General features: G+C 46.9%; 1 protein-coding gene across 2 annotated transcripts in view; it reads right to left on the bottom strand.

Annotated features, from left to right (window-relative positions):
• mcf2a (MCF.2 cell line derived transforming sequence a) overlaps positions 1-25503 on the bottom strand; it is a 204617-nt gene that overhangs the window by 29330 nt on the left and 149784 nt on the right. For both annotated transcript variants that reach the window (XM_041196456.1, XM_041196457.1), the window contains exons 14-23: positions 25123-25211; positions 21959-22047; positions 20366-20432; positions 19674-19789; positions 19510-19579; positions 19321-19413; positions 14610-14702; positions 10675-10800; positions 6264-6485; positions 3924-4016 (exon numbers count right to left, since the gene is read on the bottom strand). In XM_041196456.1, the coding sequence (XP_041052390.1) occupies positions 3924-4016; positions 6264-6485; positions 10675-10800; positions 14610-14702; positions 19321-19413; positions 19510-19579; positions 19674-19789; positions 20366-20432; positions 21959-22047; positions 25123-25211 (1058 nt within the window). The remainder of the gene's footprint in view (positions 1-3923; positions 4017-6263; positions 6486-10674; positions 10801-14609; positions 14703-19320; positions 19414-19509; positions 19580-19673; positions 19790-20365; positions 20433-21958; positions 22048-25122; positions 25212-25503) is intronic.

Here is a 25503-nt window from a genome sequence, read left to right as displayed (position 1 = left end):
ATGTCGCTCTGAGAGCTCCCCTAACTCAGCAGAACGTGGACACACTAACCAGGCCCCATTATGTATTTGGCTCCATCACTGGGATTTGGAACAGGGTCAGTAACAGATCCTTGCGATGAGGGGCCTGCAGTGAGACACTGTTACGTTCCCCTCCTGTCAGCGTGGATCACAGCAGTTCCAGACAAATGGATCGCTCTACTTCTTTTTTAAAAAGTGTACCATGTAAAACCTCTGTATTTGTGAATTAAAAGCTCATGTCAGACTGCCAGCTACAACAGGGTACGGGGTGGGGCGGAGGGGGGGTGGTGGTCATGGTTATGTCTCAGTATAACTGTTTGAGAATTGCAATCTGAAAATATAAAGCTGGTCTTGGTACCAGTGACCGTGACCCTGTTGAACTGTCCTTTTCAGTGAAGAAACGCAGACTGGGTGACCACTTTACAGAACACCTTCAGTCTGTCTGCAAGCATGATCCAGACCTCCCTGTCGCTTGCCATTTCAACACTCCACCCTGCTCTCATGCCCACATGTCTGTCCTTGGCTTGCTGCATTGTTCCAGTGAAGCTCAACGCAAACTGGAGGAACAGCACCTCATCTTCCAACTAGGCACTTTACAGCCTTCCAGATTGAATATTGAGTTCAACAATTTCATGAACTCTCTCCTCCATCCCCACCCCCTTTCCAATTTTCCCCCTCCTTTTTGTTTTTTCCAATAATTTATATAGATTTTTCTTTTCCCACCTATTTCCATTATTTTGAAATGTATTTCCTTCCATTGTTTTATCTCTACCTTTTAGCCTTTTTCGATCCCTTCCCCCCACCTCACCCCCACTAGGGCTATCTGTACCTTGCTCGTCCTGCTTTCTACCCTTAATTAGCACATTCCTTTAGATAATATCACCACCTTCAACACCTCTTTGTCCTTTTGTCTGTGACATCTTTTGGTTATCTCCACCTATCACTGGCCCTCTATCTAGCTTTTCTTGCCCCACCCTCTCCCCCCCACCCCCCTTAAACCAGCTTATATTTCACCTCTTTTCTATTTTTCCTTAGTTCTGTTGAAGAGTCATACGGACTCGAAACGTTAACTGTGTTCCTCTCTGCAGATGCTGCCAGACCTGCGGAGTTTTTCCAGGTATTTTTGTTTTTGTTTTAGATTTCCAGCATCCGCAGTTTTTTGCTTTTACCTGATTGTAACACCTTGACCCTGGGAATCCATGCACTGTATCTCCCAGCCTCAGTGACCAGATGCACCCACTGTAAATGTCTGCTGATGACCCTGTGGTCAGGGAAACTGCACTTCAATGGCGAGTGTCTGCGCCTCTAGCTAGGGTGGCTGGTCCCTAGAGGAGGCTGCATACTGCTAGATCTGATGAGGGAGCACCTCAGCACACCTCCCCACCAACAGCCCCCCTCCCGGCCCCCACCTCCTCCATTTGAGGAATTAATGCCACAAGATCCTACACCAGCTTTGTAAAGGAGCTGAAACCTCTTTAAGGAGAACTGCATCCTTTTGGAGAGTTCACACCACAATCCAGGCCTGGATTGGCAGCTGGTTCCACTTCTACCACTTGGTGTGGTGGTTACACCTTGTATAACCAGGACTACCATCAGCTGAGGACCCCACTGGCTACTGAGACCAAGATGCGGTAACTCCCTAGGGAAGGGAGTCGCTGTCCCTAGCCTTACCCCTTCTGATACTGGTTGCCATGTTTGGGACAAATGGAAACTCTGTCGCTTATGAGATTGACAGACAAGGCTGGGACCTGGCCTACCCTGCAATCTTACTGCCACGCCTGTGTTATAATAATGGTGGGACTGTGTGAGCAGACCAGAATGCCCCGGAAAGCCAACAGACAGGCTGGACCTCTTGCTCAAACTGAATTTTAAATGTAACAGCTAATCCACTTTAGCTCAGTTAGTGTTTCCTTCAAGTGGATCTCTAAGTGGATTTAAAGGTAAGAAAGTTACCAGCAGTTCCCCAAGGCTTCTTCAACAACACCTCTCAAGCCCCGACATCCACACCAAGAAGAGCAGTGGATGCACTGGTGGTCATCTTCCGAGATTCTATAGACTCTGGAATAGTTCCTACAGATTGGAGGGTAGCTAATGTAACCCCACTATTTAAAAAGGGAGGCAGACAGAAAACAGGGAATTATAGACCAATCAGCCTGACGTCGGTACTGGGAAAATTCCAGAGTCCATTATAAAAGATTTAATAGCTGAGCACGTGGAAAACAGTGGCAGAATCTGACAGAGTCAGCATGGATTTATGAAAGTGAAATTGTGCTTGACAAATCGACTGGAATTTTTCGAGGATGTAACTAGTAGAGTTGATGAGGGGGAGCCAGTGGATGTGGTTTATTTGGACTTTCAGAAGGCTTTCGACGAAGTCCCACATAAGAGGTTGGTGTGTAAAATTAAAGAATGCGATTGGGGGTAGTGTATTGAGATGGATATAAAACTGATTGGCAGACAGGAAACAAAGAGTAGGAATAAACGGGTATTTTTCCGAATGTTAGGCAGTAACTAACAGGGTACTGCAGGGATCGGTGCTGGGACCCCAGTTATTCACAATATGTATTAATGGTTTAGATGAGAGAATTAAATGTAATATCTCCAAATTTGCAGATGACACAAAGCTGGGTGGGAGGGGGAGCTGTGAGAAGGATGCAGAGATGCTTCAGGGTGATTTGAACAAGCTGAGTGAGTGGGCAAATGCATGGCAGATGCAGCAAAATGTGGATAAATGTGAGGTTACCCATTCTGGTAGCAAAAACAGGAAGGCAGATTATTACCTGAATGGCCATAAATTGAGAGAGGGGAATGTGCAATGAGACCTGGATGTCCTTGTACACCAGTCACTGAAGGTAAGCATGCAGGTGCAGCAGGCGGTAAAGGCGGCAAATGGTATGTTGGCCTTCATAGCCAGAGGATTCGATGGAATCCAGAGGAACAGGGATGTCTTGCTGCAATTATACAGGGCCTTGGTGAGACCACACCTGGAATAATGTGTGCAGTTTTGGTCTCCTTATCTGAGGAAGGATGTACTTGCTATAGAGGGAGTGCAGCGAAGGTTTACCAGACTGATTCCTGGGATGGCAGGACTGACATATGAGGAGAGATTGAGTCGATTAGGATTATATTCGCTGGAGTTCAGAAGAATGAGGGGGGATCTCATAGAAACCTATAAAATTCTAACAGGACTAGACAGGGTAGATGCAGGAAGGACGTTCCCGATGTGGGGGAGTCCAGAACCAGGGATCACAGTCGGAGGATACGGGGTAGACCATTTAGGGCTGAGATGAGGAGAAATTTCTTCACCCAGAGAGTAGTGAGCCTGTGGAATTTGTTACCACAGAAAATAGTTGAGACCAAATTATTGTATGTTTTCAATGAGAAGTTAGATATAACTCTTGGGGCGAAAGGGATCAAAGGGTATGGGGAGAAAGCAGGAGCAGGCTATTGAGTTGGATGATCAGCCATGATCATAATGAATGGTGGAGCAGGCTCGAAGGGCCGAATGGCCTACTCCTGCTCCTAGTTTCTATGTTTCTAAGAGCAAGGGCAGCAGGTACATGGGACTACAATGATCTGCAAGGTCCCCTCCAAGCCACTCACTATCCTGACTTGGAAATATATTGCCGGTCTTTCACTGTCACTGGGTCAAAATCCTGGAACTCCCTCCCTTACAGCACTGTGGGCATACCTAAACCACATGGACTGCAGCGGCTCAAGAAGGCAGCTCACCACCACCTTTTCAAAGGCAACTAGAGATGAGAAATAAACTGGTTTTGTTAGTGATGACCACATCATGAGAATTAATCCATTTTTTCAAGAAGAGAGTTACTTGAGCCCTGCAGTTAGAAGCAAGTCAAATCCTACAAACACATTCCATGAATCCTGGACTGTACTGAACTTACCTGGATGAGATACACTTCCTCTCGCCCGCTATACCAGACTTCAAACTTCCGAATATCTCCTTTAATATTCTCAGTGATCCCAACAGCACTCATCTGACAAATGAAATCCAAGAAGTATTGTTATATTCCTCTTTTCTTCTTTCAATACAAAGTTGCAGCATTACATTTATATGGAATATCTTTGAAATAGAACCACAGCACATCAGCAATTACAAGAATCAATTGCGAAAGGCTAGTGGTTTGTCACACTGACCTATGTTGTACAGAACTGGATACCACTATAGGAAGGACGTGAACGCTTTGGAAAGAGTGCAGGTGAGAGTTACAAAAATGGCTCCAGGGATGAGAAACTTCAGTTACAAAGATATATTGGAGTAATTGGGACTGTTCCCTTTGGAGGGGAGAAGGCCAAGAGGAGATTTGATAGAGGTGTTCAAATTAATGAGGGGGACGGACAGAGTAGATAGGGAGTAACTGTTCCCACTCATAAAAGGATCAAGTACGAGAAGTTTGACAGATTTAAAGTGATTTGCAAAAGAAGCAAATGTGATGTGAGAAAAACTTTTTCACACAGCAAGTGGTTTAGGTCTGGAACGCACTGCCTGGAAGTCTGGTGGAGGCAGGTTCAATCGAGGCATTCAAGAGAGCATTAGATGATTATTTGAATAGAAACAATGTGTAGGGTTAGAGGGAAAAGACAGACGAATGGCACTGAGTCATAATGCTCATTTGGAGAGCCGGCACAGACACAATGGCCCAAATGGCTTCCTTCTGCACCTTAACAATTCTATGGTTCTGTAAAGTATATCTGTGGTGTGTTTTTGGCTGTGCTAAAAGAAAAAGGGGAAGATTCTGTTTTGTGGTTTAAAGCATAAGTTGCTGCAAAGATGCTGTTTAGTCGATAGTGTTTTTAATCTTTTGTTACAATAACAGTCTTAAAACATGAAATCTTGTCATGTCATCCATTCAGCTGTTAACTGGAAGTTTGAATTTCTATTTATATGTCTCTATGGAGATTGTAACAGGTATCAAATCACCAAGGCTGCCAGCGTGCTGTCCTATAGGTCACGATGATTTTGAGGAAGCAGTAGTGGAGATAAAGGGCTGAATTTTCACTGAGTCAGAATGACTCAAGAGCCTTCTAAAAATGGCTGGAGGGTCCCGATTCTGGGATTCCCATCCCCAATCCTGGGCTGTCTGATTTTTGGGAGTGCCTTTAGAGGGCTGGGCTGGTTCATGTCAAAACCCTGCAACTGGCACTCCTGAACTGGCATTCCAACTGTTTGCAATTTTCACGGAGTCAGGCCAGGTTTTGAAAGAGTCGTGGTTTATGGCCTGTAAGAGGAGTCGTGAACCCTAGTCTACATGAGGCGACATATTAAAAGGTGAGTTCAAAAGGTTCCCCTCATGCCCCCTATGCCAAGCAATGGCCCTGAGCTCACCCCCATGGTCCATCATGTCCACCATGCCAAGCTATGACACTTCCATGCCCACTGACCCACTATACACTGTATATAACCAATGAACCCTATAGTGACACTTTGAAGTATCAATAACAGAAATCACAAGCCCTTGAAACCACTTAAACTTGTGTAAATAAACATTGTGAAATTGACCTCTGAGAGCCCAAACATCCATTGTACTTGTTGAAACAGCTGCAGAGAAAAAAATTGCTTGACTGATAGCTCTGGCTCTTTGATCAATGCTCAATTTCACAAAGGGTCTGGTGATTGGCACTTTTATGACCTTGTAGTGAAATGACTTTTTTAAAAAAACATAGTAGAAAGTAATTAATGAATGACTTTTAAAGTTTTTTTTCTACACATTCTATTGTTACTAGGGAGTGGGTAAATTGCCTGACAATGGGGGTATGAGCTATAGGGGTGGATGGGGGAGACATAGCTTGGCCTTGGGGGAATGAGGTGCCATGTCCAGGAGAGGAGGCGGGGGTGGTGGGTGGTGGGAAGCATGATGTGGTATGGGTGGGGCATGGGGAGTGTGTCAGGGTCGGGGGGGGAGGCTGAGGGCTAAGGGCTGGAAGACCTTTGCGTTCTTATTTTATCAGGGACACAGCCCCACAGCACCGAGGCAGGGTTCCTAAACAGCCTGCCTCTGCTCCCGGCAGTCCCTGTGGCTGCCTCCAAACTGTATCCCTGGTTGGCTAGCCCAACTGAAGCCCACATCTGCCCACCCGCTACAATGAAAGCTCAGTCCTTCCAGGTACTTCCTCCAAAGAGCCGGCCAGGAGTGGAGTTGTGGGGGGAGAATCACCGAGCTTACCCTGCAAACTGACGGCACATAGGAAATAGCAACAGTGAACGGTGGGATCGTCTGTCTTACTTTTAAGTAATGCTTGAAACTGTAAGAAGGTGCTTTGTCATAACCTTCCCCATGCTCGTCTCGTTTCTTACAGAACAGAAGCACAGTCTCGTGAAGGAAGAGATGGCGTTGCATTGGTTTAAAGCGTGCGAGGTCCTTCATTTTGGTGGGGCCTTTCTTGTGATTTATCCAGACATTGAAGGAGCCCTGCATCAAAAGCGGACCAAACTCTTCCAGGTTGCCCTGCCAATCAGAATCTTGAGTTGATTTTTCTGTTCAGCCATTACTGTATAATTATTAACAGAATTTAACTAGTCCCTGTTGTAACATACGAATATTTCATTCTGGAGTTTACCAGCGTTTGTACTTCTTCCCTTTTCAAGGGTCCTTTTTCAATTCATTCTCAAGATGTGAGCGTCGCTGGCTAGGCCAACATTTATTGCCCTAATTTCCCTCGAGAAGGAGCCGCCTTCTTGAACTGCTGCAGCCCAAGCGGTGAAAGCGTTTCCATGGTGCTTAATTCCCTCATCCCTTTTATTTCATCCACTCTCTTTGCAAACATACGAAAGGGGGAGACACGAAACGCACATCCAGCCCATCAAGCTGACCCCATCAGAGACGACTGACCCACCCTCTAGAGAAATCTCCGGGGTGAAGCAGAAATCCAGAAGCCAATTCAGAAGAGAAGTCTCGACTCCCTGCACCACCTTAAAGCCCCAAATGAAGTGTGACATGGTTTCACCATGGGGCAGAAATCTGTCGTTTAGATCAGAGATGAGCCTCTGTCACATTTACACCCTGGGAGGCACACAGCAGTTAGAGATGAACTGGTTTAAAGGGAATTCTCCTTTTAAGCGCTGTGTCTCCTGCTAACACAAAGTGGCTGCCGTTGCCCATCTGCACATGCACACGTGGCTGTTCATGCGCAGAATCCTATGTGGTCGTTTGCAGGTGACCCAGGGCCGGCTGGAGGCCAATCGTCCAGTTTCTGAGCCCCCGAAGGGAGGCTTCTGCTTCTGAGGACTGAGATGGGGAGGGAGGGGGAAGGGAGGGAGAGGGAGGGGGAGGGGCAGAGAGGGAGAGAGAGGGGTGGGAGGGGGAGGGGGGGAAGGGAGGGAGGGGAGGGAGGGGGAGGGGTGGGAGGGGGAGGGGAGAGGTGGGAGGGGGAGAGAAGAGAGGGAAGGGAGGGGGAGGGGAGGAAGGGGGAGGAATGGGAGGGGGAGGAGAGGGGGGGGAGAAGGAGTGGGGGGAGGGGGAGGGAAGGGAGGGGGAGGGGAGGGGGAGGGGTGGGGTGGGAGGGGGAGGGGAGAGGTGGGAGGGGGAGAGAAGAGAGGGAAGGGAGGGGGAGGGGAGGGAGGGGGAGGGAAGGGAGGGGGAGGGGAGGGGGAGGAGAGGGGGGGGGAGAAGGAGTGGGGGGAGGGGGAGAGAAGGGAGGGAAGGGAGGGGGAGGGGAGGGAGGGGGAGGGGAGGGGAGGGAGGGGGAGAGAAGAGAGGGAAGGGAGGGGGAGGGGAGGGAGGGGGAGGGAAGGGAGGGGGAGGGGAGGGGGGAGGAGTGGGAGGGGGAGGGGTGGGAGGGGGAGGGAAGGGAGGGGGAGGGGAGGGGGAGGGGAGGGAGGGGGAGGGGAGGGGGAGGGGAGGGGGAGGAGTGGGAGGGGGAGGGGAGGGAGGGGGAGGGGAGGGAGGGGGAGGGAGGGGGAGGGAGGGAGGGGGAGGGAGGGGGAGGGGTGGGAGGGGGAGGGAAGGGAGGGGAGGGGAGGAGTGGGAGGGGGAGAGAAGGGAGGGGGGAGGGGGAGGGGGAGAAGGGAGGTGGAAGGAGGGGGAGGGGGAGGGAAGGGAGGGGGAGGGAAGGGAGGGGGAGGAATGGGAGAGGGAGGGGAGAAGGAGTGGGGGGAGGGGGAGGGAAGGGAGGGGGAGGAGTGGGAGGGGGAGGGGAGGGAGGGGGAGGGGGGAGGAGGGGGAGGGGGAGGGGGGAGGAGGGGGAGGGGGAGGGAAGGGAGGAGGAGGAGAGGGAGAGGGAGGGGAGAAGGAGTGGGGGGAGGGGGAGGGAAGGGAGGGGGAGGGGAGGGAGGGGGAGGGGAGGAGTGGGAGGGGGAGAGAAGGGAGGTGGAAGGAGGGGGAGGGGGAGAGAAGGGAGGTGGAAGGAGGGGGAGGGGGAGAGAAGGGAGGTGGAAGGAGGGGGAGGGGGAGAGAAGGGAGGTGGAAGGAGGGGGAGGGGGAGAGAAGGGAGGTGGAAGGAGGGGGAGGGGGAGAGAAGGGAGGTGGAAGGAGGGGGAGAGAAGGGAGGTGGAAGGAGGGGGAGGGGAGAGAAGGGAGGTGGAAGGAGGGGGAGGGGGAGAGAAGGGAGGTGGAAGGAGGGGGAGGGGGAGAGAAGGGAGGTGGAAGGAGGGGGAGGGGGAGAGAAGGGAGGGGGAGGGGGAGGGGGAGAGAAGGGAGGTGGAAGGAGGGGGAGGGGGAGAGAAGGGAGGTGGAAGGAGGGGGAGGGAGAGAAGGGAGGTGGAAGGAGGGGGAGGGGGAGAAGGGAGGGGGGAGGGGGAGGGGGAGAGAAGGGAGGTGGAAGGAGGGGGAGGGGGAGAGAAGGGAGGTGGAAGGAGGGGGAGGGGGAGAAGGGAGGTGGAAGGAGGGGGAGGGAGAGAAGGGAGGTGGAAGGAGGGGGAGGGGGAGAGAAGGGAGGGAGGAGGGGGAGGGGGAGAGAAGGGAGGTGGAAGGAGGGGGAGGGGGAGAGAAGGGAGGTGGAAGGAGGGGGAGGGGGAGAGAAGGGAGGTGGAAGGAGGGGGAGGGGGAGAGAAGGGAGGTGGAAGGAGGGGGAGGGGAGAGAAGGGAGGTGGAAGGAGGGGGAGGGGAGAGAAGGGAGGTGGAAGGAGGGGGAGGGGGAGAGAAGGGAGGGAGGAAGGGAGGGGGAGAGAAGGGAGGTGGAAGGAGGGGGAGGGGGAAAGAGAGGGAGGGAGGAGGGGGAGGGGGAAAGAGAGGGAGGGAGGAGGGGGAAAGAGAGAGAGGGAGGAGGGGAGGGGGTGGGGGAGAAGGGAGGTGGAAGGAGGGGGAGGGGGAGAAGGGAGGTGGAAGGAGGGGGAGGGGGAGAAGGGAGGCGGATCGAATGCCTCTGATCCCTGAAGTTGCTCTCGCAGTCTCTCAGCCCGGCAGCTGGCGGTCAGTCGGAGCACGAGCTTCCCCCAGTTTCCGGGGATTGGGATGGGGAGGGAGGGGAGGCTCCCGATCCGCCCAGTCCTGTTTGCAGCCCCGGGGCTGGTTTCTCCCAGTGCAGCACATTTAAACACCAAGAGGGCAGGCTGACTATCGGAGACAGGCTTCATTCCTTCCACAGCACTGAGGTACGCGGCTATGACATGATGGTTCATTGGAAGAAAGGTGCCTCCCCAAAGGAATGGCCAGAAAATGTAAGGAGAACGTTAAGGGAATCAAATGGAATAAAGAAAACCCTGGGAGCTCTGAGAGCTTCCGCTGCTGGCGCTGTAATGTTTGCAATTCTAGGGCCAGTGATCACTGCGCTGACACCCCCGCTGCACATTTCCCACCCCCTCCCCACCCCCACCCCCACCAACCCCCCCCCCCCCCCCCCCCCCCCCCCCCCCCCCCCCCCCCCCCCCCGCCCCACCTAATGGTGGCGGCCACACACCCACCCGCGCATGCACCGCATTGGCAGCAAGCTCAGCCTTTCATCGGTCACTCACTGGCAAAACCAGCATCTATTGCCCACCCCTAATTACCCTTGAAAGGGTGATGGTGAGCTACTTTCCTGAATCCAACCATGTGGCTTGTGAGGCCACATCAGGGGGCAGTTAAGAGTCAACAGCATTGCTGTGGGTCTGGGGTCACATGCAGGCCAGACCAGGTAAGGTCGGCAAATTTCCCTCCCTCAAGGACATTGATGAGCCAGTTAGGTTTTCACAACGATCCAGTAGTTTCATGACGACTGACACTGAAACCTGCTTTTTAATTCCAAATGTATTTAATTGAATTTAAATTCCCCAACTGTTGCAGTGAGATTTGAACACATATCCTCGAGTCATTAGTCCCAGCCTCTGGATTATCAGGAGTAACGTAACCACTATGCTACCATCTCCACTAATTCACTGGTGATGAATGAATAGGAATGGTGATGAACCAACTGAGAAACAATAGGTGGGATTTTACAGTCCCGCTGAAGTCAATGGACTTCTGAATGACTCGCCTCATTTTATGGGCCTCCCCTGCTGTAACAGGGCCTTAAAATTAAAATTCCACCCAACATGAGCAGGCAAATCAGTTTGACCACTCGGCTGTAATGTTTAAATCAGTTACAATCCCACCAACATCTTGCTTTGCACAACTCTCAATTTTCCTGGCATGTGAAAGTTCAATCTTACTGGAACAAATGCAAGTCTTTCTCATTAATTGACATTCAGAGGAGGTTTCTGCTTCCCGAATAGGTACTCACATTATATCCTGTTATCGCAATCTGGTGCATGGAATCATTAACTGACTTTAATAAATTCAGCATGGCTGTTAGAGCTTCCTGTAACTCCTGGGTTCCATCACTGATAGCGCTGAACTTTAATAATTCCTGTCATGATATACAGCAATTCACAAATTATTTCAAAGAAATATATCAATCATTCAATGAGTTATGTTTGGCAGCAACTTTGTGTACTGTTAATAGAGGTTGACACATCCATTAAACAACAGACAGAGGGTTATATTAATCGAGAGGTCATTTGGCAGTGCAGAACTTGAGTATTGCTGAAAAATAAATTTTGTCAAAGCTTTTCATCTTGCACTCATCAGGACAATCGCAACAGCACAATGTCAGGGGGAGCAACTTCATACTACATGTGAAGAGAGTGCCGAGTGGTTGGCAAGTGGACACTGATTTGTAGAGGCGTTGCCATGGAGAATGCACCAGTTAGTGGTGACTGACAGTTAACGTAAGGTATGTAGGCTGTGCTTCCCAAAGACTAGTGGATCATTTGAAACATCATGTCCCAGCCGCTGTTCGCAATGGGTAAGGTACAGACCGTACCCAACCAGTCTGTGCTTACAAAACTCAAAACATAATGTCCAACATTAGATGTGATTCCACAACTGGACCACATTTGCTAAACAATCTTCAGTGTGCTAAAAATTACACTGACAGCCAATTTCGGATTGTCAGTCGGGCTCACAGTGTTTGCGTGCACTGGAAGCTACATATATTAATATACAGGGCCCTGTTCTTTGCAGGCAGAAAGAACATGTACACACATTGCACCTGTTTCAGCTAAACAAAATAAGCAATAGTCATTTGATGGTTCATTCCTCAGGGCAATGGCTTGACCAGAGTCAAACTGCCTGGTTTAAAATTTCAAACAATGCTTGGCAGTTAACTGTCAGTCACCAGCAACAGGTGCGTTTTCTATGGCAATGCCTCTACCAATCAGTGTCCACTTGCCAACCAATCAGCATTCTCTTCCCATACAGTATAAAGTTGTTGCTTCACCTGACATTGGTATTCTTGCAATTGTCCTGATGAGTGCAAAACAAAAAGCTTCAACAAAATGTCTTTTTTTTAGCAATAATCATATTGATCCTTCACCTGCTGTTATCATTTTCCCTGATCACTATCCTTAGACACAGGTCCCTCGGTCGGACTGCTTTACAGAGCACTGCAGTCTGAGTAGGAGACAGAGAAGAGGGAAAAGAGGGGGTATGAAGGGACTAGAAACAGTATCAAAAAATGGGGTCTTTTCGACAGGAGCTGTTCTGGTTAATTGAAAGGTTGACACAGTTGCTAATAACAGTGTAGAAAAACTTAATAAGCTTGCTATGACATTCTTCTGTTCACTATTTCATAGGAAGTGTTGAATCACTTGAAATAAAAGTTGATCAAATTAACAAAAAAAGTTAAAAATAGTGGATAACAAAATTCAATGCAAATTAAAACTGCAACAAGGTTTTTATCCATGTTAAACAGCCTCCCTTTTCAAATCATGTTTGATTTTGTAGTTATACTTCAAAAGAGCATCATCTTGTGTGGATGTTCGAATACGGGTGTAATTTTCCAACACTTCTTCGTAGCTCTTGCTGCAATGTCTCCAAGTTTCCACATACAATGAAATGCAGCTACTGTGTGCACAGCAAGATCTCACAAACAGACCTGAGATATGCTAGTCGTTTTTTTTTTGGACGGTCTTGATTGAGTGAGGGGTATTAACCAGGGCACCGCAGAACTCCTCGCCCTGCTTTGAGCAGTGTCAAGGGACCTTTCCTGCCCAACTGAATTTTGCACAGGAGCTCGCCTTGGTTTAACATTTCATCCAAATGCAAACACTTTGAACAGTGCAAAAGAAAGAATGTTCAGCGCCTTCTCAGGTTCCAAAATGCTTCACAATTAATAGATCACTGAAGTGCCGATACTCTAACTCGTATATGGCGCTCTGGCCTCTGATTCAGAAGGTTCTGGGTCCAAGTCCAATTCCAGAGTGAAGCCAAGAAACATTTTCACCCAGAGGACAATGGGGATCTGGAACTCACAGCCTGAATGGGTAGGAAAGGAAGAAACTCACATCACATTTAAGAAACATTTAGAGTTCCCCTTGAAGTGTCCTAACCTGCAGGGGTACAGACCAACAGCTGGGGAGCGGGATTCGGCTGCAACGCTCTTTCTCCAGCTGCCACAGACACAATGGGTCACATGGCTTCCTTCGGTACTGTAAATGTTTCTATTTTTAAGTACATTATCCAGGGTGACATTCCAGTACAGGATGGAGGGAGTGCTGCACTGTTGGAAGTACTGTTTGCCTGATGCGGTGCCTAATCTCTCAGATGGACACTGAATAACTAATGGCACTGTTTCAAAGAGTAGGCAAGTTCGTCCCGATGCCCTGGATGTTGTTTATTCCTCACCCATCATCATTTGGTGGGGGGGGAGGTGCTGGCATAGTGGTATAAATGACGCGCAAGTGACATCAGGCGTGTGTCCTGTCACCGCGCCTCATTCAGACATTTTGTTCGGGCCAGGCACACACCGGACACGGATGTGCGCCCGCCGAACTGTCAAAGGCCTATTAAGGCCAATAAAAAATCCAACGTTAAGGTCAACGGGCAGGCGAAGAGCCCTAGCGGCCTTTGCATTATTCAGGAAACCTCATCCACGGGCGGGATGAGGTTTCCTGAAGGTTTTATTAAATAAATAATTTTTTTTTTCACATTTCATAAACACGTCTCAGCTCAGGTGACACTTGTCACGAGGGAACATGTGTAAAAAATTTTTATGTGTCTTTGTTGAAAAATCTCAATACGTGCGTAATCTCTCCCTGAGACAGCTCTGTGCCACAGGGAAATTTCTGCGCTCAGGCTCCAACTCCCCTTCTTCCCCCCTGCCCACACAGGTAGCGCTGAGCGCTACCAGCCGTGCGTCACGCTGGGCGGGCCTTCATTGGCCCGCCCACTTAAAATGGCGGCGCGGAGCCAATCACGGGCAGCAATCGGCTCAGCGCCCGCCCGTGTCCACTCCCGACCAGCCTGCAGGACAGGGAGAAATGACCACGGAACCATTGCCGATTGTTGTAAAAAAAACCATCCGGTTCACTAGTGTCCTTTAGGGAAGGAAATCTACCGTCCTTACCTGGATCTGGCCTACATGTGACTCCAGACCCACAGCAATGTCGCTGACTCTTAAATGCCCTCTGAACAAGGGCAATTGGGAATGGGCATTAACACTGGCCCAGCCAGTGACACCCACATCCCATGAACGAATAAGAAAAGAATTGAAAGCTGGAAATGCAAGTCAGAGAGCATCCGTGGGGAGAGAAACACAGCTAAGGTTTCATCAGAAACGGAAAGTATTAACTTTCCAGCTTCCTGAGACATTCCCAACTTCTTCAAGTCTAATGGGAGGTTGTCCACCCGAAACGTTAACCCTGTTTCGTCCCTCACAGATGCTGCCGGGTCCATTGAGCATTTCCAGCAATTCCTCTTTTCCTATTTCAGATTTCCATCATCCACAGCATTTTGTTTTCTGAATCGCTAAAAGCAGATTGTCCTGTCATTGTCACATTGCTCTTTGTGGGAGTATGCTGTGAACAAATTGGCTGCTGCACTTCCTACATTATAGCAGTGACCGCACTTCAAAAAAAATGGTTCTGAAGAAGAGTCATGTTGGACTCGCAACGTCAACTCTGTCTCTCTCTCTCTCTCCACAGGTGCTGAGTATTTCCAGCACTTCCTGTTCCAATTTAAAAAAAAAGATACTTCATTGGCTGTAATGTGCTTTGGAGAATGAGAAAGGTGCTACATAAATGCAAGTCAGTTTATGATGTTTCTTTGTATGTCAGCATGCAGTGAGTATGACTTTGTATCCTGCAGTAGGTCTGTGGTAACACCTCTTTGACGTACCTTCAGCAATAGCTGGTACTTTGTTAGCCGTTGAATTGGTTTCAGTAAGTACGAGTCCAGTCCGAGTTTGTGGTCCAGTTTACGCTGACATTCCTGGTAAAGAGCACACAAATGAGGAAGAGATGGTAATACCCGTTCTGAAAAAACAGCTGGCAACCTCCAAATCAATGAAGTCTGATCAACACGACAAATAACCCGCTGACTTGCTGATACATTAGAATATAAGGAATTGGAGCAGGAGTGGAGCATTCGGCCCACAAACCTGCTCTGCCATTCAACATGATCGTGGCTAATCTTCTACCTCAACTCCACTTTCACACCCACTCCCATATCTCTTGATTCCCCGAGATATCAAACATCTGTCCAGCTTAGCCTTGAATATATTCAGTGGTGGAGCAACCACATGGTAGGAAGAATAGAGGCATAGACTATTTTCTAAATGGGGAGAGAATTCAGAAATCTGGAGTGCAAAGGGACTTGGGAGTCCTAGTCCAGGATTCACTTAAGGTTAACTTGCAGGTTGAGTCGGTAGTTAGGATGGCAAATGCAATGTTGGCATTTATTTCGAGAGGACTAGAATATAAAGGCAGGAATGTGCTGCTGAGGCTTTATAAGGCTCTGGTCAGACCACATTTAGAATATTGTGAGCAATTCTGGGCCCTGTATCTCAGGAGGGATGTGCTGACCCTGGAAAGGATCCAGAGGAGGTTCACGAGAACAATCCCAGGAATGAAAGGCTTAACATATGAGGAATGTTTGAGGACTCTGCATCCATACTGAATGGAGTTTAGAAGGATGAGGGGGAATCTTATTGAAACTTACAGAATACTGAAAGGCCTGGATAGAGTGGACGTGGGGAAGATGTTTCCATTAGTAGGAGAGACTAGGACCCGAGGGTACAGCCTCAGAGTAAAGGGAAGATGAGGAGAAACTTCTTTAGCCAGAGAGTGGTGAATCTATGGAATTCATTGCCACACAAGGCTGTGGAGGCCAAGTCATTGAGTGTATTTAAGAGTGAGATAGATAGGTTCTTGATTGGTAAGGGGATCAAAGGTTAGGGGGAGAAGGCGGGAGAATGGGGTTGAGAAACTTATCAGCCATGATTGAATGGTGGAGCAGACTCGATGGGCCGAATGGCCTAATTTCTGCTCCTGTGTCTTATGGTCTTATGGACCCTCAGGGGTAGAGAATTCCAAAGATTCACACCTCTCTGAGTGAAGAAATATCCCTCATCTCAGTGCTAAGTGATCGGCCTCTTATCCTGAGAGTGTTTGAGATTGACATTTGAGATTCCCCAGCCAGGGGAAAATAACCTCTCGGTATCTATCCTATCAAACCCCTTCAGAATCTTGAATGTTTCAATGGGATCACCTCTCATTCTGCTAAACTCCAGTGAGTATGGGCCCAACTTACTCAGCCTCTCACCATAGTACAACCCTGTTTTCCAGGAACCAATTTAGTGAATCCTCGCTGTGCCACCTCCAATGCAAGGATATCCTTTCTTAAATATGGAGACCAAAACTGTGCACAGCACACAGGTGACCTCACCAAAGCCCTGTACAATTGTAGCAGGGCTTCTTTATTCTTCTACTCCAATCCCCTTGCAATAAAGACTGTATACCATTTGCCTTAATTGCTAACCTTTTGCGTTCCCTGTACAAGTCCGCTCAAGTCTCTTTGAACATCAACATTCAAAAGTTTCACACCTTTTAAAAAATATTCTGCTTTTCTACTTTTATTGCCAAAGGGAATAACTTCACACTTAATCACATTATAGTCCAAATGCCACCTATGGCCCACTCACTTAACCTGTTTATATCTCTCTGGCACCTCACTGTGTCCTTCCCATTACAGTCTCACCCAGCTTTGCATTGTCATCAAACTCGAGTACATTACTCTCGTTCTCTTCGCCTAAGCTTGAGTGGAACAAATGGTGAGAGGTACAGCAATCTGTCCGACATCACAGCATTGTGAGAGAAAAATAATTTCAGGTCTTCTACAGGGTTGTGCCAGAGGTTTTGCTTCTCTTGAATTTTTTCCTCTACTGAAGGTACTGGGCACCGCACCTCAGGAAGGGAATATTTACCCCTGGACACCAGATCGATGCTGAGGCTATAAGGGTTAAATGATGGGGACCGGCTGCATAAACTAGGCTTATGTCTACTTTAGTACAGAAGGTCAAGCGGTGATCTGATTGAGAAGTTTAAGATGGTTGAAAGATTCAATGGGGTGGATAGAGAGAAGCTGCTGTCTCTGGTGGTCGAGGAGTCCAGAACGAGGGGATACAATTGTTAAATTAGAGCCAGGCTGCTCGAGGGTGATGTTGTGTAGCACTTCTTCACACAAAGGGGAGTGGAAATCTGGAACTCTGCCCCTCAAAAAGCTGGAGGTCAATTGAAAATTTCAAAACTGAGATTGCTAGATTAATGTTAGGCTAAGGGTGTTAAAGGTTATGGACCCAAAGCAGGTAAATGGAGTTAAGATACAGATCAGCCATGACCTAATTGAATGTCGGAACAGGTTCAGGGGGCGAAATGGCCAGCTCCTGTTCCTATGCCTCTATCCTGGTTAGTAGCACAAAGCTGCTAAGAGTGAATTCGTAGCCCATCTCACATCCTGCTCAAGTTTCTTATCCACTCATTTTACTGGGAGCAGAAATACTGTGGGATGTGAATGCCAATTCGCTATCACCAGCTTTGTCCTACTGCCAGAGACCAATCTCACCTGCACATTTTTCCCTTCAAGTATTTATCCAATTCCCCTTTTGAGAGTTACTATTGAATCTGCTTCCACCTTCCTTTCACGCTGCGCATTCCAGATCACAGCAACTCACTGTACAAAAGAAATATTCTTCATCATCCCTCTAGTTCTTTTACCAATCACTTTAAATCTGCATTCTCCGGTTACTAACCCTGCTGCCACTGGAAATGGTTTCCACTTATTTCCTCTATCAAAACCTTTCTTGTTGTTTGGAACTAGAGTTACTTTTAAGTAAGTTATATTTGTATTGGTGGGTGTTAGAAATAAGCTTTGGTTTTAAATTTAAGTTTTAGCATTAAGTTTAAGTCTAATTTATAGATTTTTTAATTTGTGTGTTGAGAAAGATGAACCCTGGGTTTGATTTCATTGTAGAGGTTCTGCGAAATGGAGCCGAGAAGTCTCCAAGCTCTGTTTGTATAACCTGCATTTTTAATGAGGTTTTACAACCCTTGAAGTGGTTTAGAGAAATTAAAACGAGGTAGAAAAACTGGGCTGTTGCCTAGCAACAGGAGGCCCACACGGTGTGATGGAGAGAAACAGAGAAGCAGTTTGAGTTTAGTTGGGGTCCATGGATACTACAGAGTGAGGAAGCTGGACAGGAGAGGGAACTGCAGAAAGCAGATTTCCCAAAAGAACAAGAGGAAGTCCCAAAAGCAGGGAGTGGGGACAGGAAAATGTCCCCAGAGGACAGTTAAATCAAGAAACAAGGACAAGGAATCTGGAAAAACGTCCTGTTCAGTGAGGTTAAAGTAAGGAGCTGAGGAAAAGGCTTCAAATTAAAGAAAGAAAGCTGCAGGGAACAGAATCAAGGCAACATGTGTTTGCAAGAAGTCAGAAGATCAGAGGAGACAGCCAAAGGTTGGTGATTCCTTACTATGAGCCTGTGAAGCAGTGGTATTCTATTGTCATGGCTGAGTCTCTGAGAGAGAGGTGTGTGGAAGGCAAAGCTTGAATACACATGGTGATCCAGAAGAGAGGAACATCGGAGGAGAGATTGAAACCCTGGAAGTGGACCCTTGTGGGAGGCATCCGAGAGAATGCGTTGTTTGGGAGAAGATTCTAAAGCGAGTTCTTGGAGGTTGGAGATTGAAAGACCTTGTGTGAAAGACAGAGTTCAGTGAGACTGGTTGGTTCACAGTGTGACAAGCGTCTGGGGGGAGTTGAAGAGAGATCCATATCATGTGTTTGGGATGGCATCTGTCACTTGGTTTCAGAGTGTGGTGTCTCTGACCACAGGTCGCCTATTGACTTACATGGACTGTGAACATGAGTGTATAAGGTAGCTTTTGTAACTTGTGTTATCCTTACAAATCTGTATATATCTGTGAAGTTATAGTTGTAGGTGAAGGAGCATTGTAATATAGTTCATCTTTTCTTGTTTAATAAATGTTTTATTCTTTTGTTAAAAGTTCATCAGCTGACTCCTGTGATTCTGTTCAGTAGCTGCCCTCCACGTTTTTAAACAAAAAATAAAAGCTAGGATCTATCAAGCTGGGGTCCATCCTGGGTCTGGCTTGTCCAATAGTAACATTAGCTGGGATCATAACAATGTTTTGAACACATCTATTAAGTCTCTCTTTAATTGTTTCTGATCTAAGGAGAACAACTCCAGCTTCTCTACACAACTGAAGTCCCTCATCTCTGATATCATTCTATTAAGTCCCTTCTGCACCCTCTCCAAAGCCTTGACATCCTTTCTAAAGGTGCCCAGAATTGAACACAAAACTCCGAGTTAGTGTTTTACAGAGGTTTTGTGTTACTTTTTTGCACTTGTACTTTGCTCCTCTGTTAATGAAACCCAGGGTCCCATATGCTTTATGAACAGCTTTCTCCGCTTGTTCTGCCATCTTTAAAGATTAGTGCGTATAAAGTTCCCAGGTATCTCTACTCCTGCATCCCCTTTAAAATTCCACCATTTGTTTCATACTGTCAACGTACATCAATTTATTACCTGAAAGAAGGGGCAGTCTGAACACTGTCTCCAAAGATACTCCGAGCGTGGCTTGTTCTGGCAGTACTTCACATACATTTGGAAATTCTCCCTCTGAAGAGTAGAGTGAGAAATGCTTACATGAAACTGTAAATTACACTTAAAATAAATGTAGATTTAAAAATTAGAAAGAGAATAGGCTAAACATACCCTTTCAAGGAAGTAGAGTCCTACTTTCTCTGGCATTTCAATGCAGTTCTGAAGGTCATTAAGAAAAATTCTGGGAAAGATATTAACTATTAATAACGGAAACATTAATCCAAAAACACCTACTGCAATCCACAAAGGGAGGTGTAATAGATTTTTTTTTTTACCTGCTGTGAAAATCATAGATCTCTGACATATTGCCAAACAATACCTCCTTCTTGTTCTCCAATAAGGAGGGCATGAGAGGTATCATGATGGGGTTGTCCATCTCCATTTTGTAACCCTGCAAGTAACAGACAAAATCAGCTTGTGCCAATGCACAGAGGCCTGAAGCTTAACACACCAGCTCCACCCAGTCAATGACTAATTTTACGAGGGGGGTCTGATAGTCAGTGTCAAAACCCCGATTTGTATTTGAAGGCCACCTAATGGGTTTCAGGTGGGAGTCCCACAAACCTCGAAGTTGCCAGCTTCTGATTTGGAAGCTAATGTACATTCCTGGACAGTTTGGGCTTAAAAAATCACCACCCGATATTTGTTCCTCCAATCCCACTTTTTCACCCAAAATGAGGACGAATCTCTCCCATGAAATCCTTTAACCGTCCCCTTCATTATTTGAGTGAAAATCATCAATCTCTGCCCTCTGATTCACCAACCAGCAGAAAAATCCTTCACTACTTAGCCTCTCTCAACTTCCAATGACTTTACAAACCTCCAATAGATCCTCCCCCATCCTTACCTTTCTCCATTTCAAGAAAATAAACCCAAATTTACCAAGCCTTTCTACATATCTACAGCTGTACAAATAATCTAAGATAGATGACCAAACGCAAAGCAGCAATATATATTGGAGTGTTACCTGCAGCACACTGCTCAGTTCTTCCACATACACACGCTCAGTCTCTATCAGCTCATTTATCACGTGCCTGTAAAATAAGCACTGAGGTTACATGAGAACAGTCCATCAACAACAACATGCATTTATATAGCACCTTTAATGTAGGAAAAATTTCTAAGGTGCTTCACGAGGCTGTGGTTGGAATAAATTTGACAATGAACCACGTAAGGAGATATTAGGACAAGTAACCATGAGGTAGGCTTAAAGGAGCATCTTAAAGGAAGAGAGGGAGGTAGAAGCAGGGAATTCCAGGGCTTATGGCCTCGGCAGTTAAAGCCACAGCCGCCAATGGTGGAGTGATTCATTTTTTTTCGTTTATTCTTTCATGGGATGTGGGTGTCACTGGCAAGGCCAGCATTTATTGCCCATCCCTAATTGCCCTTGAACTGAGTGGTTTGCTAGACCATTTCAGAGGGCAGTTAAGAAGCAACCACATTGCTCTGGATCTGGAGTCACATGTCATCCAGACCAGGAATAGATTTCCTTCCCTAAAGGACATTAGTGAACCAGATGGGTTTTCGCAATGGATGATAGTTTCATGGTCACTATGACTAAGACTAGCTTTTAATTCTAGATTGATTAATTGAATTTAAATTCCACCAGCTCTGGGAGGTGATTGGCAACAGAATGAGAGCAGACCTGAGGAAAACCTTTTTCTCTCAGAGGGTGGTAGGCATCTGGGATTCATCACCTAACTTGGTGGTTGAGGCTGAAACGCCCAAATCATTTAAAAGGTACCTGGATTTGCATCTGAAGTCCTGTACCCCTGCAAGGATACGGACCAGGGGCTAGAAATTGGAATTAAAATGAGCGGCTAAGCTTCTTTTTTCTCTTTTTGGCCAGGGCAGGCACGATGGGCTGAATGGCCTCTTTCTGCACCATAACTTTTCTATGGCAATAAATGCAAGGTTTTTCTTCTCGTACTGAGCCATAGAGGGCATTTGCTTTTGTGTTGCTTTTCTAGCTTCTTATAAACCAACAAAAACAAGCTGGGAGGTGACTTCAACTCCACTTGACTCCACAGTCTCAACAATTGCTTTCTTGAAGGCCACGTCAACTGAGGTACTCACATACAAGAGATGACGAAAGTTGTTGAGGGTGAGGTACTATTACAAGGTGTTGGGTAGGTATCAAAGGTTAGTACATTCTCTGGAATTTAGCTCATCTGAAAGGACAAATTCCATTCTGATGTTTAAGCCTTTGTGTCATAATAAAAAAGGTAAAAGATATGTTTAAAAAACATGAATTTAAGAAGCATTTATATCTGAAGTATAATTAGCAATGGGGGTAATTTTGACTATGGGGGACACTGAACCAGCCTGACATTATAAACCTCTCCCCATTTCTATTAACTTCAATCAAGAGATATGTCAATAATGGCTACGCTGATCCAATAGCTCCTGCTTCATCATCACACAAAATACAAGTTATCCCAATGAAGTTTGATCCATTGTGATTGACAGGTGCAGGCGTCCAGGTTACCTGAAACCTTAAACACTTTTGAGTTATTTATGTAAAAACTAAGATTGGTTTGTAATGCTGTCAGGCTCTTACCCTTTTAAGATTTCCAAGTTGTCGTCACTTTCAGAACTTAAAGAATACAATATATTCCTTGTTTGACTCACTTCATGCATGACCTCAATCTGGGTGTGGGAAAGAAAGAAAGATTGCTCTAATCTCTTGTACAATTCAGTGCAAACATTTCTTTTCACGTTGTTTTCTCCTATTCTTTTGGTTTCCCTTGTATTACGCTCCACCTTCATCTGATTGGCAGCGGCTACAATACTCTGGAGTTTGGTCTGTCACTCGTTCCAATTCTTCTGTGAGGAAGCCTCAAACCCTGTGCCTCCCCCCCCCACCCTCCACCACCCAAGTATCCAACTCACTCGAGTGACCGGTGTCCCACAGCACTGGTCAGCAATTGTCCACTTCATTTGGCCAGGTCCAACCCAACTTGATGTATGGAAGGGCCTAAAATGTAAACTGGACACCAAAGGGGTGGACACCAATTTTAAATGACAAAGCCTTGCTCTGGGAGAACAGAAGCAGAGAACTGCTTGTGAAAGGCCTGCTTGTGAAAGAGGACAGTCACTTTCCTCCTAGTACTTTTCTGTCATATTTTATTTTTTTGTTGAATTTATCATCAGTGGTGAAGGGAAGTGAGGTCACATACCATGCTCCATCCTGATCCTGTCCTCTGAACAACTTAGGCCATTGGAGAAAGATGGTCCACTGAACTGATCAGTAGGATTGCCAGCTCTGATTGGATGAATGCCTGGAGGTTACACCACATGACCTTCTGCCTCAGCCCGCCCTGTCCCCACACTCCTGCCATTGGTCCATCCTCCAGGAGCTTCACCTTTGCACAGCCAATTAGAAAGGAAGCATTTTCTCTTAACTATTTTAATTTATTAAACCAGCCTTACACCCTCCCCAACTCTGCCACCTCCACTATTTGTAAAACTAATAAAGTGTTCAAAGAAAATGAAGAAAAACAGTTTTGTTTAATGCCCTGTGACCTTTCTCCGGGACCTTTCTTGCAAGTGGTGTCAGGGAGATTAATCTTCAATTCCTGGAATTTGCAGGACAATCCTGGAGAGTTGACAACTAGGGAGCTCAACGTGTCTCCCCATTCCTGCCTTTGTTTTAAGTTCTTACTCTGCAGCCTCTGAGGGAAATCTACAACTGTTGAATTGGATCCGTAAAAGCGGTTTGGTTTTGTTAATGCCTTGTAATCTTTTGCAATCGTTTCTTTTCATATTTAATTCCCGGACACTTAAGCTCCTGCAGCAATAGGCAAAGAGGAGCTGGGGAGTTGTAGCTGTGCCCTGGCAAATTTCCATCCCTCAACCCTATCACAAAAACAAAACAGATTATTATCACATTGCTGTTTGTGGGTGTTTACTGTGAACAAATTGGCTGCTACTTTTCTTAAATAGTTATAGTTATAGAACTACTTTGAAAAGTACGACATTGTTTGTAAAGCACTTTGGCACATTCTGAGGTCGTGAAATGGAAACTTTTTCTTCATTTACTTCAATTAATGATTTGAATCCCATTCCTCCTTATCACCTCTCTCTCTCTCTCTCTCTCACCTGCTTCATGTCACTACCTGGGAGGCCTGGTTTGAATCTGTCCTGGGATTTTTTTTTCCATACCTTATCCTGCCCCTCATACCATGCCCTATGGGGGTGTTAGTAACCATTGGCAAAATCAGATCGGTCTATGATTATACTTGGTGAAGCACTGCAGTGGTTTGCTGTTGCCTTCTGCAGTACAGCGAACCAGAGAACTCTCCTGCTCTTACCGCCTGCCATCAGGCGTATTTGAAGCTCTGACAGGCTGATAGCCAACCTGTTTGGCCTGGCAATGAATACACCTTCCATAGTCATCAAGTCCTGGAGTGGGAATTGAATCTGAAGCTTCTGGTGGATAGTGTCCCAGAGGTGGGGCACCACGAGACCGTTCCCATGACTACCATTAATACCAATTCACAAAGTGCCAAATGGCAATGTCAGGACTATCACTGAAGGCAAATAAGAGCAAATAACCACTTGGATTGAGATTCACTCCCTGTGTGCTAGGCCAGATTCCAACACAGCCACTGTACAAAGTAACCCACCATTAAAATGACTATGGGTACCTTGTGATCGAGTTTGATATCAATTAGTCCATTGACAAATCATTTTTGTTTTCATAACTTATGGCATAGGTTCAGCAGTTCACACTTTTTGGTAACCCTTTATAAGGGAATAAATAATTAATCGCTGCTCCTTAATTTCCATGATTTTCTTGAAGGGATTTCATGTTTGTTTAATGTTATTGGTTAAAGCAAGTTATTCACTAAGATTAGAGCATTGGGGGAGTAAAACTCATGCTTCTTTCAACAATGTAAGATGCAGGCTGGAATGGTTTCAGCTCTGGCTCAGTGTGTAACACTCCTTCCTTCCAAGGCAGGAGGTTGTGGGTTCAAATCTCATGCCAGAGACAGGGAGGTTGCGCTAGAACTGTATAAAACACTAGTTAAGCCACAGCTAGAGTGCTGCCTACAGTTCTGGTCGCCGCATTACAGAAAGGTTGTGATCACGCTAGCGAGGATACAAAGATTTGCGAGGATATTGCCGGGAATGGAGGCTTTCCACCATGAGGAAAGATTGGACAGGTTGAGGTTGTTTTCAGAGGAGGCTGAGGGGAGATTCAATTGAGGTGTATAAAATTAGGAGGGGCCTCAATAGAGTGGATAGGAAGGACCTATTCCCCTTAGCAAAGAGGTCAATAACTGGGGGGTATAAATTTAAAGAAATTGCTAGGATTAGTGGTAAGTTCAGGAGAAATCTTTCACCCAAAGGCTGGTCAGGGTCTGGAACTCACTCCCAAAAGTGCGGTGGAGACAGCAACCCTCACTGCATCTAAAAACCACTTTGATGTGTACTTGAAGTGCTGTTACCTACAGAGCCACAGGCCAAGCACTGGGAAATGGGGTTAGGCTGGGTCCCTCCTTATTGGTCAGCACAGGCGCAATGGGCTGAATGGCCTCCTCCTCTGCTGTAAATCTTTCTACGTTTCTCTATGTGGCACTAACAAGAACTGATTGGGTTTCTTTCTCTTGCGCTGTGCTTGTTATAAGATTGTCCTGTGGTGTGCTATACGAAGTGTAATGTCAGACTCTCCTAAAGGTTAAGATTATTAGGGTTGATGTTAATTGTGTCACAAATTACCTTCCGTGTACTCAGTGGTTTTCTGGAACTTCTCTTTCCGTACAAGGAAATGTCGAATGGGAACTTTGAGCCAGCACTCGAATCCACTCCTTCAAAATAAACAGACTCCCTTAAAAAGCTGCTGTGGAGTATCCAGTACATAACCTTCCCCTTCCCCACATTATCCCTCACCACCCCCCACACCATGAACAAACGGCCATCCCCCTGCCCCAAACAGCTCCCGTCCCCTCCCCCACACTGCCTTCATCACCCTCCCACACCGCACTCAACCCCCATCCCCCTCCCCCACACCAATCCTCACCCTCCCCCCATACCACCCTCCCTCCTCCCATATCACCCCCATTCCCTTGCCCCACACCATGCACAGCCCCCATATCCCTC

This window comes from Carcharodon carcharias, chromosome 9 (assembly GCF_017639515.1).
Source record: "Carcharodon carcharias isolate sCarCar2 chromosome 9, sCarCar2.pri, whole genome shotgun sequence".
NCBI lineage: Eukaryota > Metazoa > Chordata > Chondrichthyes > Lamniformes > Lamnidae > Carcharodon > Carcharodon carcharias.
The sequence above is the reverse complement of the archived record's forward strand: the minus strand, read 5'-3'. Positions and strand labels throughout refer to the sequence as shown.